Raw genomic sequence first — 13073 nt, 5'->3', positions numbered from 1 at the left:
TGACCCGGAGGAGTCCCAGTAGCCCATTTCGCCCCGCTTTTTTCCTACCTTTTTTTCCAATAAAATATATTTTTATATTTTTATCTTTTCCTTCACCTTTCCCTCGGTCTCATCCCGGCTGGGCCGGCAAGCGCTGCTCACCCAAAACGTGCCTCGGCTCCCGGCCGCCGCATTTCTAAGCTCCAGCTAATAATGCCCCCAGTTCAGACATTAAAAAAGAGGCGAAGAATAAGAAGACGAAAGATTACCGAAATGATGGTGACATGCAAATTTTTCCCCGAAATTATCATAAGTAAACATTTGAAGCCTGGACTAATAAAATCCCATCTGTGTTACTTCATATCGAGTTAGTAGAGAGCTGTGATAATGAATTTTGTAATATCTCACGAACAGACATCTCAATCAGGCACTAATCCCGTGATTTTACTGCCCGACCTCTCAGACCGGCGGTGGCGCCGGCGGCGGCCGGGGAGTGCGGAGCTACAGCCGAGCAGCGGAGCCTCGGCGGGCGCAGCCGCCGCAGCGCATCTCCCGCTGTGCCGCTCAGGGACCCGTGTGGCCGGTACCGCCTCACCCCTGGCACCGGGACCGGGATAGGGGTGTCCCAGGGCAGGGCACAGACACGAGGTTACGGGCCCTCCTCCACGTCCTCAAATAAGGAGAAGCGGAGGGAGGCCGAGCGATCCAGCGGGCTGGGGGACAGCTATGGGAGGTTGCGCCAATGCAGTGGCGTGACTCAGGTGGGACCCGACGCTAAGGCGAGGTGGGGGTTCACGGTGCAGACAGCACTGGAAAAAGTTAGGGTTCCTGCAGCACCCTTGAGACGTGACTCCCGCAGCGGCTGGGCTTCTTTTTCGCATTGATTTTTCACTCCCAAAGTAATTGTTTTAAAACTCCGATGCCTTCATCTTTTGCAGATAACGGGTAATGGAGTCCAACTGCCGCAAACTTGTCTCCGCCTGTGTTCAGATAGGTAAGAGAAACCTCCTCCTTCGCAGAGGCGAAGGCACAGCGGCCCCGCTGCCTTGCGGCGCGCTGCGCGGGTGCGGAGCCGGGCCGGGGGGGTGCGCAGCAGAGGGCGCTGACCACCTCTCTCCTGTGTGTCCCATGTCCCTGTCCCCAGGGGTGCAGCCCGCCGCCGTCGAGTGCCTTTTCTCCAAGGAGGCGGACATCAAAAAAGGGGAGCTCGGCGAGGTGCCGGAGGGCCGCAAGGAGCCCGCCGGCAGCAAGCTCCTCGGCCGTCCGCCCCCTGGCGCCAATGGTAAGCGGCGGCCTCTCCGCGCCCCTCCGCGGGCCGCGCTGCCGGGGCAGCGAGCCGGAGGTCCGCTACCGGCCCGCCTGCGCGGCGCCAGGGCGCCCTCTGCTGCCCGCTGGCTGCGCAGCTCTGCGCCCGGGCGCCATTTGCGCCTGATGATGCGCGGCCGCGGAGAAAAGGACGAGGGGGGCTTGCGGGGGTAGGAGCGCGCTGACACCCGCCGCTAGAGCGTCCGTTCCCCCCCTCCCGTCGCCAAAACCATCCCGGCTGTCAGCGCACCTTTCAGACAGCCGCAGCGCCGCTCTCGTATTTATTGATATTGTCTATGTTTTGTGTCCCCCCGCCCGTAAACAAGCCGCCGGCCCCGTCCTGCCCCCCAGAGGCGGCCCCCGCCGCGCCCCGCCCGCAGGCAGGGGGAGCTCCTGCCTCCTCTCCCCCTACCCGCTTCAGGGGGTCTGATAGGCGAGCCTGAGGGGTGGTAAAGCAAAACAGCAATGCAAACACATTACAAAGTAGAAAACAAGCGCTCTGTATTTCGAGAGACTGTTTAATCCAAGATAAACGTAATTTTGTTTAAATAAAATATATTAACCTGAATTAATAATACAGGAAACTAGAGTGAATTAATAATGCACGTATTCGTGGTCCCGTGGTTAAACACTTCCTTGTAAGAATACTGAGCTCGCTGTTTCTCAAATAACACCCAGTGATTTCAGGAGGAGCCACGTCCCCTTCCCGAGTCCACCCTCCCCCGGAGACTTTAGCCAGGGTTTGCTCTAGGGACATCAAACCCCCCTAGAAGAAGAAACGCTTAGGTGAAAGGTTAGCCGGCAAAATCCGGGGTAATGCCAAACGCGAAGTTAATACGAGCCGATAATTTTTAATCCCGGAAACATATGCGATATTAAATTGTGCACAAATAGGCTTTACCAGGGTCTGGCGCTTTTTCCCTCGGCCAGCAATCAGTGTTAAATAACGTGGAAAGGAAGGGTGACATTGCTTTATATATGGTTTATGAATAAGCAAGGCCTCCCTGCCCTCCCTTGCCGTCCCTGCAGAGGAACAGGTGGTCTTAATCAAAGCCCTTCTCCCGATCTAATGGGAAAGTGGGGACCTTTCCGATAGGATAAATTTATGAGCCCTTCCAAGTCAGCTTTATTCGACTAAGTATTTATAAAAGTAATATCCACATATGCTGCCTGACACGGTAACTTTTACTTCCCCAGCCGAGAAACAAATGGTTATTTTCTTAACCATCAATTATGAACACGGATTATTGTAGTACACCCAAAATTTCCTGCCTCGTTACCATATAAGCCGGTCTGTCTTTTACTCGTCGGGCTGCAGAGGTAAAGGGGGAGAACTGCGACCTAAACGCGTTTAAAACCATTAATTAAAATAGAAGTCTGAGCCGACGAAGCAACGCAGGGTTTGCCTGGCCATTAAGTCCTTCCCTTTCACAGGGATGGGAAGCGTGGAGGGCCGCCGGTGCTTCTGTATCTTTGCAGATATGGGGATATATCCCTGGTGGTGTGTGGATGATTCCTGAGTGAGTCCCATCCCGTTTCTCTGTGCGACGGAGCAATGGCAAGCCCTGAGTCGCCCTGTGCTGCTCGGGCGACTCTCTGTGAATCGGAGAAGTCACGGGTGTTTTCTCGCCGTCCAGGAGGGTTTTGTTGGGGCTTGGCTTTGATCTGCTTTTAATCGGGGATTTGGGCGTCGGGGACCACTTGCTCTGAGGGATGAACCTCTTAGGAAGCCCGGGGGGACTTGGGACCCCACCTGGCACTGGTCGGGCAGGGAAATTCCGAGGGCGGGCAGGGAATTTCCGGGGTTAGGCACCGTCGGTGGGCACAGGGAGAATAATCGCTAAGTAGCGCCGTTGGTAACGATAGTAAAAAATGCGAATGTTTGGTCAAATCGATGCTCCTAGCACTAGGAGGAAACGAAATTCAGCAGGAGACCCCCAAAGCTGGTTCCCTGAGGGAGGGGGAATGGGGGGGGGGGGGGGCGCATCCCAAAAGAAACGTGTCCTTGGCCACAGCAGGGAAAGTAAAACGGGGAAAGTATGAAAACATTACTGAAGCCTGGAGTGTGAAACGCGGCCCCCCGGGATCCGCGTTGTCCCAGGGAAATTGCTGCTGGGTGCCCAGTCCCACTAAATTAGGGTAACTTCAGCGCACACTTCGACAGCCCCACAGCAGGTGCAAGGGCTTGTGGTGGGTTCATTCGGATAATTTTTATCGAAGGCTGGAAGATGCATAAACTATTTGGGGGGCATATATATATACATATATATGTATTTAATCTGTACGATTTGTGAGCGCTGCCAATTCTACTTAAGGTATCCTTTCCTGTAAACGATAATCTGGTTACTGCTGAAACAGCAGCCTTCAAAATGGAACGTTGAAATTGCAGCCTCCTTGTATCACCAGTCAGCATCACAAATCGATTGTTTCAACCCTTTATATATATATATATATATATTCTTTGGTTTGAATATTCTGTAACCTGACATCCGTTTTTCAAAGCCAAAACAAAACCCCAGTGCCGGTTCAGTTTTCCCCCCAGGTCAGGTGCAGCACGGGCAGGGGGCACAGCAAAGCTCCGCGGTACCTTTTCTGACCCCGGGACTAGATGATGGGCGCGTAGTTTACGCCCCTGCGGAGGGTTGCGGGCGCGGGGGGGAAGACGAGGCGGAGCCGGTGCCAAGCAGCACCCCACTCCCCTCCACCGGATGTGGCCAAATCTGTCGCCGGAGCTGTGACCGGCGCGGTGGAGCCGGGGTCATTCTGACTGCGCAGCTTTGCGCGGCTGCGGGGAAATTGCGCGCACCTTCCTGCAGCTAGCGCCGAGCGCTAATTGAAAGTTATTTATTGCGCTTCGGATATATAATTTTGTGTCGTCGTCGTCCCCCCACCACCCCCTCGCCGTCGTCTGAGAATAATATATGCAGCGGTCGTTAGCCTCACCCCAGGGAGAACTAAATGTATAACGAAAGCTTATTCGTGAGGAGGAATATACTAAGGGAGCAACCTGATGTCTTTTTAATCCCGTGTAAAAAGCTCTGTAGTCTTCCTAATATTGACTGAATGGGTAATTAATGGCTCTTCATCGAGGAGAATACCCGGTAATCCGAGATAGGCGAAAGACAACAAGCCAAAGGTAAAAGACAACAAGACTAGCTAGAGACTCCGCATGTGAACCGATTTATCCATTTAGGAGAGCATTACGCCTAGAAACAACGATCCCGTAAGGAGATAAAGGAAAAGTGAGAGAATAAACACCCACCGTAGGTCTGGTGGTTCCCCGGCACCCCAGCCCAGCTCCCTACCCGCTCTCGGCCACCTTGCCTCCCGCTCCGGGGCCGTCACCGCGGATTCATGGCGGCCGGCCGCAACAGGAGGTCGAAGACACCCTCGGGGGGCAAAAAAAAAATAATAAAAAGAAAACAGATTTTATATTTTAATTAAAGAAATTAAAAAGGAAACGCAGAAGGGGGAGAGGGCCGCGGAATAGCCCCAGTTCCCCAGTTTTCGTGCCGCACGTTGCCCTCCAGCGCACTGAGGCGCTCCCAATGCCAGCATTGCAACATGAGGCAAAAGACATTGGGGAGAAAACCCTCCAACTCGTTTGGTTTTAGGGGGTGTCAGCCAGTCTGGTGAGCCGGCCGGGGTGGCTTTGTGGCCAGGACCAGAACCTGGAAGGGGATGGAGCTTCCAGAAGGAGAAAAAAAAAGAAAATACTCCAGAAAAGCATTTTTGACATTTTAATTGAAACCTTTACGGCTAATATATTACTCGGTTGACTACAATTAGGTTGTTTTTCGGTTGCCTGACAGCTTTTAAAATATTATTTCACTCGGGAAATAAAAGCTTCATCTCAGATTATAGGTGGGTATTTTTGGATTTACGTGATTTATGGTCACCATGACAACTAATGCTGCGTGGTAGCTCCCCTCCTGCCCGGACTGGGGGAGTTTTAATCCAAGGCGCAAAACGAAATACCTGCACCCCCTCCCTTCGGGTGCGGGGCTGGGCCTCGTCAGCTCCTTGCTTTTGGGGACGCGGCATTGGGCAGACGGTGTGGGCCCGCTGGGGCTGGGAAGGTGCGTGAGGGCTGTGAGGTGGAGGATCCCGGCTCCTCCTGTCCCCCTCCCTGGGGGAGCCGGGACCAGCCGAATTGTGCAGGACAAGGAGGCACCGCCGCTGACCCCTGCAAGGGCACCAAGCGCGTAAAAAGCGCTCTGCGCCGCGCAGCCAGGAGGGACTTTTCGGTTGGATTCCCTGCGGAAGAAGCCAAATTAACGAAAATAAACGAATGCAGAACAAAATAGTAGAAAACTAGGAAGCATAAAGGGGTCATCTGTGGGAGGGATGCATTGCCGAGTTGAAAAACAATTGTATCGCCTCCCCGGGGCTTTGGGGGCCGGTAACCCGGAGAGTGGCTGGAGAAAGGCCGTGCCCCGCCCGGAGCCCCCCGCAGCCAGGCCAAGCCAGGGGCCAGGGTAGTCCCGACCCCTCGAGTGAAAAAGAGACGGAGGGGGGGATAGGTGAGAGGAGAGCTAAGGGCCGATTTCTGGGTGCAGGATCATGGATGTAGCGAGAGGTTAAGAAGAAACGGGGATATGATTGGTAAACAAATTGTGCAGAATGAAGCTGGATTCATATTGACTTAGTTATAGGTCATCTGCTGCCGGTGCAAAGGGAGGAAATATTTACTTTACACATATACTTTATGATCTTGGGGGAATTAGAGGAAATTCAATAAGAAAACGGCTAGAACCATTTTAAACCCCCTATTTAAAAGACTTAAGCAAATTAGAGTCTTATCAGATTAAAATCCACTACAAATGTAAGAGCATTGTCTCCATTGAAACGCTGTGGGGTCTGAGGAAAGAGATTCTTTGCCAAATCTCAGGGATAAAACCACGTCATTTAAACACCAGATAATGAGCAGAATGTAAATTAATTTAACCTTCTTTACTAACAGGCTGCAAAAGTAATATGTATAATTTAGTGATAAGTGAGATTGCGGGGGGTGTACGTTCCTCGGATGAGCATCAGAGACTAAGAAGGACCCTTGTGGGGGTGGGCAGGAGAGCAATGGGATACCGTAAATTTGGGCGCTGGGTTATGTCTATGGAGGGCCACTGCAAGGGGAACCTTTCAGTAACTTCTCGATATAGAGGGACTGAAGACACAGACTGCATTTTCCCCAGGGCTCTCGCTGGCTCCCCGCCCCTAGCAGGGCCGCGGCCCCCCCGGTGCATGGCTCGGGGACAGGCTGCCTTGCCCTGGGACGCCCTGACCGGCACCGGAGGACAACCTGTCCCAGCCCCACACCCGCTCCCCCCTCCTCCTGCCGGACCCGGGTCCACAGCAGCCTCGCCCCGAGCCAAAAGCGGAGCCAGCCGGACCTCTCAGCTCGCCCCTCTGCAGTTTCTGTCCGGGGCCCGCTGCCCGGGGGTGAGGGTCACATCCTGCCCCTCCAAGCCGCGGAAGGCCGTCGCGCAAGGAGGTCGTATGGGTGAGCTTGGAGTGCCGGAACCCGGCTCGGTGCAGGACTTAGCCAAACTGTAACCGGCGTTCTCGAGCGCTGGTTTGGGTTCAGGGGTTGCTCTGAGCTCCGGGACGGTCCCCGAGGGTCCCCGCCGCGCGGGGAGAGAGATCCCTGCGGATAACGTATAAAACCGGGGAGGAAAAGACCCTTTGGGCGGTCTCTGTGGGGAATCCGGCCGCAGAGAGGGGGGGCAATGGCAGTGGCATGGAGAGGATTCCCCCTGTGCTCTTTCTCCGCCTCCGGTGAGGGCAGAGGAAGGCCGGGAGTACAGTCTCTTGCTCGGTGTGCAGCTCCCCGCGGAGGAGCTGCTGCTCTTTCTGCCGCCGCTCATGCCTCGCCGTGACCATTCCTCTCCTGTCGCGGCGGACCCGTCGTCCCTCCAGCTGTGACCCCACCCGCTTGTTTCCCACCCTCTCGGACCGAGGGAGACGGGCCCGGGGTCCTCCACTTCCATCTTCCTCGTTGCAGCGGCTCTGTCAGTGCCGAGGGCTCCGCCGGTGCGGAAGGCAGCGCGGCGGGGCGCGGAGGGAGCGGGCGTGCCCGGAGCCGCCCCGACGGCTCGCCCCGTGGGCCGGGCTCTGCGGACACGGCTACGACCCCCGGAGCAAACCGGGCGGATAACGCTGGGCTTAAGCGGGGTGCGGGAGGCGGGGCGCGGGCAGGGGCGGGGCGCGGCGGGGCGGGCCGAAGGCGGTGCGGGGCGTGGCGGGTGACGTGCGGTGCGGGGAAGGCCGCCGCCGGTTTAAGATGTCAGGCCAAGAGGGAAGCGACTGAGCTGGTGCGGTGCGGGGCCGGCCGCGCGCGGCGCGGATCCATGCGCGGGCAGCGCAGCGCAGCGCCCCGCCGAGCCCCGCCGAGCCCCGCGGCGGGCCGGGGGCCGCCGGTCGGCCGGGGAGCAGCCGTGTCGCCGTGACGGCTCGTGCAGGACCGGACTCGCCCGCTCGCCTGTCGCCGTCGCCGCCGTCGAGCCCCCCTGGGCGGCGGGGGCTCCCGGGCTCGCCGTGCCGCCCGGGCGCTAGCCCAGCGCAGCCCGCCCGGCAGCCCTGACACCCCGGAGCCGCTGGGCAGCTCCGAGCCCACGGAGGGGGCGCCGCTCCTGCCGTCGTACACGTACCGACACCTACAGACACACGCACACCTTCTCCTACCGACCCCCCAGGCGCGCACGTAGAGCTTGGCATTCTTTTGCCGATGAACTGCATGAAGGACACGTTAAGCCTGGAGCGCCTGGGAGCAGGGAATAAGCTGTGCTCCTCCTCACCTTCCTCCTCTTCCTCCTCCTCTTCATCATCTTGCCACCACCACCAGCCCGCGCTGGCCATGGCGACGGCGCTGGCGCCGGGGCAGGCGCGCTCCTCCTTGGAGTCCGCCAAGCACCGTCTGGAGGTGCACACCATCTCCGACACCTCGAGCCCTGAGGCCGCAGGTAAGAGGGGGAGAGCGGCTGGGACTCCCGGGCGACCCCCTGCCCTGCCCCGGCTTGGCCCGCCCCGCCGGTAGCCCCGCGGCCCGCGATGAGCAGCAGCCGCCCCTCTGACCGGCAGCTCCCCGCACCAGGCAATGACGCGCTTCGTGGGGTTTCTTTTCGCGTGCGGTGTCTGTGTGCTGGCCTGTGGGAAGATAACGACATGTGTAAAGACGGGCGAATCGCGTGTATAGCTGCGGGCGAGTGATGTGGATACTGGTGGGCGAGTAATATGGGCATAGACGGAGATATACTATGGATATAGACAGACAAGTCATATGCGTATAGACGGAGAAATACTATGGGTATAGTCTGACAAATCATATGGGTGTAGGTAGGGGAATTATGTGGATAGAATGCGCGAATAGTAAAGGATGCAAGGAGAAGGATAGAGCGATACAGGCAGGCGAATAATACGGTTACAGATAGGCAAATAATACGGATTACGTGTATGCAGATGGGAGATACAAACCGGCAAAAAAATCGCGTGTATCAGTAGGTGAGAAACCTGCGTACACCGGCGGAGGGGCGGCTCCGTCCGCTCCGCGGAGGTGGCTGCTTCCACGGAGGAGCCGCCCTCGGGTTCGGAGGAGCCGCTGGTGCGGGCGGCCGGCGCGGTTAATCATTACACCGGCAAGCCGCGCTGAGGGCAGGCTGCGGGGCCCGGCGAGCAGGGGACGAGCCCTTCCCCTACTGGGGGAGAGGAGAGAGAAAGAGGAGGCTTCGAAGGCTGAGGCGCCCCCGTTTTCCGCCTTGTTGTTTTTTTGTTCCCCCCCTTACAGAGAAAGATAAGAGCCAGCAGAGCAAGAGTGAGGATGCGGGGCCTGAGGATCCCTCCAAGAAGAAGAGGCAGCGGCGGCAGCGGACCCACTTCACCAGCCAGCAGCTGCAGGAGCTGGAGGCCACCTTCCAGCGGAATCGCTACCCGGACATGTCCACCCGGGAGGAGATCGCCGTCTGGACCAACCTCACAGAGGCGAGGGTTAGGGTAAGTCGCGACACTACACGCCGGCTCCTAGCAGCGGGGGTCGGGGTGGGAGGGAGGGGAGGAGAGCTGCGGTGTCTGCAGCTGCTTTCGATTTTGGTTTGTATGCAAACTCCAGAGCCTTTGCACAAAAGCAGGGCAGAGCAGGACAGTTCTGTCAAAGCGAGATAGATTGGGATCGCTCTCTCCCTCTCTACCCCCGGAATATGGTTTGCTGCACGTTTCGCCCTCTCCGCGCAATGCGTCCTGCTCCTTTTGATCGAAACGCTAATGAAAACATTAGCCAAGAAAGCAACTCGGAACAGGCTGCAACCTGCGCTGCCTCTAATGCGAAAAAGATGTAAAATACACAAGGGCTTTTACTTCTCTCCGAGGCACTCCCGACGTGCCCTTCCCTGCATTTTCTCTTTCTTTTGGTTTCACAATTCGACGGGCGTCTCTCTCCTCCCTTACCCCCTCTGAGATTTATGGGACCATCACGGCGCTGCAGAGTTGCCGAGGCCAGATCCTGCTGGCTTGCAAACGCCGCACTAGGAGGGGGATGACAGCCAAAAAAAGAGCCCCAGATGGGCCGAACCCCCAGGTTTTTTAAATCCCACGTAAATCCTTTCCCCGCTACAGTTTAGGGAAAGCGACGCAATGCGAGTCAGGGCCGGAGTGAGTGGGGCCCACGTTGTGCGGGCCGAGGCAGCTCTGCAGCAGGAGCGGGGCACGGCCGGGGCCGCTCCGGAGTACGGAGCGGTGTCGGACGGTATGGCTTTTGCGGGAGGTTTTGGTTTTGGGAGGTACAGAGAGGCCAGATGGGGCCCTTCCCCGTGGTGTCCAGGCGGCCCCTGCCCGGCCCAGTGCGGCGGGTCCTGCAAACACCCAGGGGTGGCTCCAATACACACGGGTGAGACTGCTGCTGGCGGCTGCCCGACGGGTCAGGCACCCAGATGTGGATTGGGAAGGACACGTTGTTCCCATTGTCTGTGGAGGGTCCCTTGGTTCTCATTTAGCACGTTGTTAAATGACGGTTTTTTTGGGGTTGGGGGTTTATTTCGGTCTCTTTGGGCTTTCCTTTTCTTTTTGCCAAAGAGCAGTCGAACAAGTTTGTTTAGAAGGTGGTTTTCGGCTCTGGAAGCTTTGTAGCTTTAACAAACTGAAACAAGGATTTATTAGTTGCTGGCTTCCCCCTCCTTCCCCGTAATAGGAAACATCGCCTTAAAATTCAACGGGTTTCCGGGCATTTTGCCCTTATTTTCTCACTTTTGTGTTTCCCCTGGATAGCTCCAGCGCAGAATAAGCCAAGGAAGGAGGGGAGCAAAAATGAGAGAGAAACGAGGAACATGACAGTATCGATAGAAGCATAGAAGAGGGAAGAGTTTGTCGCTGTGGCTTGAATGAGAGCATTGCATATTGTGCCGGGGGATTCGGGGAAGGGGCACGAATTTACCCTGCTGAGACTCGGCAGCAGCGGGCCCAGGGGGGTGCTCGGCGGGCCCGGCAGCACATCGCTGCCCCGGCTCAGAGAGGGGCTCCGCAGAGGAGGTGGGGAACCTCTGAGTATGGGTGTACGGACACATCTTCATATATGTACGCATGCATATATGTATACACGTACATAGGGACAAGGTCGGCTGTTGCCGAGAGCTTGCAAAAGGCTGCGGTAGTGGTTCCTGACTAATTCGCATCTCGCATCTCCCTCCCTCCTTCCCTCTCCCTCCCCGTTCCAAAGGTTTGGTTCAAGAACCGCAGAGCCAAATGGAGAAAGAGAGAAAGGAACCAGCAAGCCGAGCTTTGCAAAAACGGCTTCGGTCCACAGTTTAATGGCCTGATGCAGCCCTACGATGACATGTACCCCGGCTACTCGTACAACAACTGGGCCGCCAAGGGCCTGACCTCTGCTTCCCTCTCCACCAAAAGCTTTCCTTTCTTCAACTCCATGAATGTCAACCCTCTGTCTTCTCAGAGTATGTTCTCCCCTCCAAACTCCATTTCCTCCATGAGTATGTCTTCAAGCATGGTACCCTCTGCAGTCACCGGGGTCCCCGGCTCCAGCCTCAACAGCCTGAATAACTTGAACAACTTGAGCAATCCCTCCCTGAATTCTGCGGTGCCGACGCCAGCCTGTCCTTATGCTCCTCCAACACCTCCGTATGTTTATAGGGACACATGCAACTCGAGCTTGGCGAGTCTGAGACTTAAAGCCAAGCAGCACTCCAGTTTTGGCTACGCCAGCGTGCAGAACCCTGCTTCCAACCTGAGCGCTTGCCAGTATGCGGTGGACAGACCCGTGTGAGGCACCCAAGTAGGAAACACTGCCTGGGAATCCCTCCCGCTTCCTGCAGAGACTGAGAATCACGCTAGAAAGTAATGGGCACTAGAGAGAAAGAGACAGGAGGAAAAATCAAACACAGAGAGAGAGGGAAAGAGAAAAAGAGAAGGGGAGGAAAAAAGAGGAAACCACTGAAATAAGATAGTTCCTTTGTTTTCAAAGGACCTTCTACAGATTCTGAGATCTTTCTTTCACTAAGAGTATTTCAACAGTTACAAGGACATATATATATATATATATATATGGACAAATGTTTGACTGGATATGATATGACATTTTAATGTTACTATAAGCTTGTTATTTTTTAAGTTTAGCATTGTTAACATAAAAATGACTGAAAGGATGTATATATATCGAAATGTCAAATTAATTTTATAAAAGCAGTTGTTAGTAATATCACAACAGTGTTTTTAAAAGGTTAGGCTTTAAAATAAAGCATGTTACACAGAAGCGATTAGAATTTTTTCGCTTGCGAGCAAGGGAATGTATATACTAAATGCGACACTGTATGTTTCTAACATATAATTATTAAAAACAAAAAAATTGTGTGAATATCAGTTTTAGAATAGTACCTCTGGTGGATGCAATGATGTTTCTGATATTGCAATGTAAAACATGCCCTGTGTATAACATTTCGTACAATTATTATTGTTTTACTTTTCAGCAAACATGAAAAAAAAATTGAAATGAAATGTGTTTTATTTCATGGGAGTAAAATATACGGCATACAGTTCTGTCTGCATTTTTATTTACCGAGCCAAGCTGCGCAGCGGTAACTGCTCCGCAGTGATTGACTGGTCGCTGACACTGGATCTTGCTCTCTAGAAACACAGGGCAGTTCTTTTTATTGCAATACAAATAAGTGCCGGCATTTTTTTGTTTCCACGTAAAAAAAGACCCCAGGCGCTAACGCTGCATGATAGAGAAACGCGCGGCTTGGACCCGCGGAATCCCTTTATTCCCCCACGCAGTCCCGAGAAAATGGATTATTTGACAAAGTTGCTGTATCTCGAGCATAAATTTCTCCCGCTGTGAAGGAAGCTTTTATTACATTAAAGAAGAGGGGGTGGGGAAGAGAACAGGAAAAAAAAGCAAAGAAAAGCCAGTTTGCAAACAAACTGCTCCTGTTCAGAATAATCTGTCCCCTCTGCCGCCCCCAGCGCTCACCTTCTCTCCCTTCAGCGGGGAGATCCTTCATGTACTATTGCATTTCTATTCCAAATCCCCCTTTCAGACATGAAGAGAAACAAAGAGCAGCCCGAATCACGGCGGCCCCGCGGAGCGCGGGGGTGAGAGGTTAGCCCCGCGTTTCCTGCGACTTCGTGCTGCAACACGTCGTTGAAGGGAAAGGTCGTGCTCTCCTGTGTTTTGTTTTAAATAATATCGACCCATTCATTCTCAACCTGCTTGTTCCTGAAATTATACAGGATTATAACTTTGCCATCGCCCCGGACGATTGAAACAAATCAAGATGAATTGCCGCTCGGCC

At 54.9% G+C, this 13073-nt stretch overlaps 1 protein-coding gene across 2 annotated transcripts; it reads left to right on the top strand.

The window, feature by feature from the left end:
* The first annotated feature begins 922 nt into the window (after positions 1 to 922).
* PITX2 (paired like homeodomain 2) lies at positions 923 to 12311 on the top strand. Of its 2 annotated transcripts, XM_034064812.1 has the most exons (4): positions 923 to 973; positions 1124 to 1261; positions 9065 to 9270; positions 10985 to 12240. In XM_034064812.1, the coding sequence occupies exons 1-4, from the start codon at positions 928 to 930 to the stop codon at positions 11546 to 11548; spliced, it is 954 nt and encodes a 317-aa protein (XP_033920703.1). In that variant the 5' UTR covers positions 923 to 927; the 3' UTR covers positions 11549 to 12240. The 2 variants fall into 2 exon arrangements, with proteins under 2 accessions (XP_033920703.1, XP_033920702.1); XM_034064811.1 differs by lacking the exons at positions 923 to 973; positions 1124 to 1261 and adding an exon at positions 7951 to 8243 and having other exon boundaries at positions 10985 to 12311.
* Positions 12312 to 13073: the final 762 nt, after the last annotated feature.

Source organism: Melopsittacus undulatus, chromosome 7 (assembly GCF_012275295.1).
Source record: "Melopsittacus undulatus isolate bMelUnd1 chromosome 7, bMelUnd1.mat.Z, whole genome shotgun sequence".
Classification (NCBI taxonomy): domain Eukaryota; kingdom Metazoa; phylum Chordata; class Aves; order Psittaciformes; family Psittaculidae; genus Melopsittacus; species Melopsittacus undulatus.
Note: the sequence above shows the minus strand (reverse complement) of the source record. Positions and strands in the feature narration are given on the sequence as shown.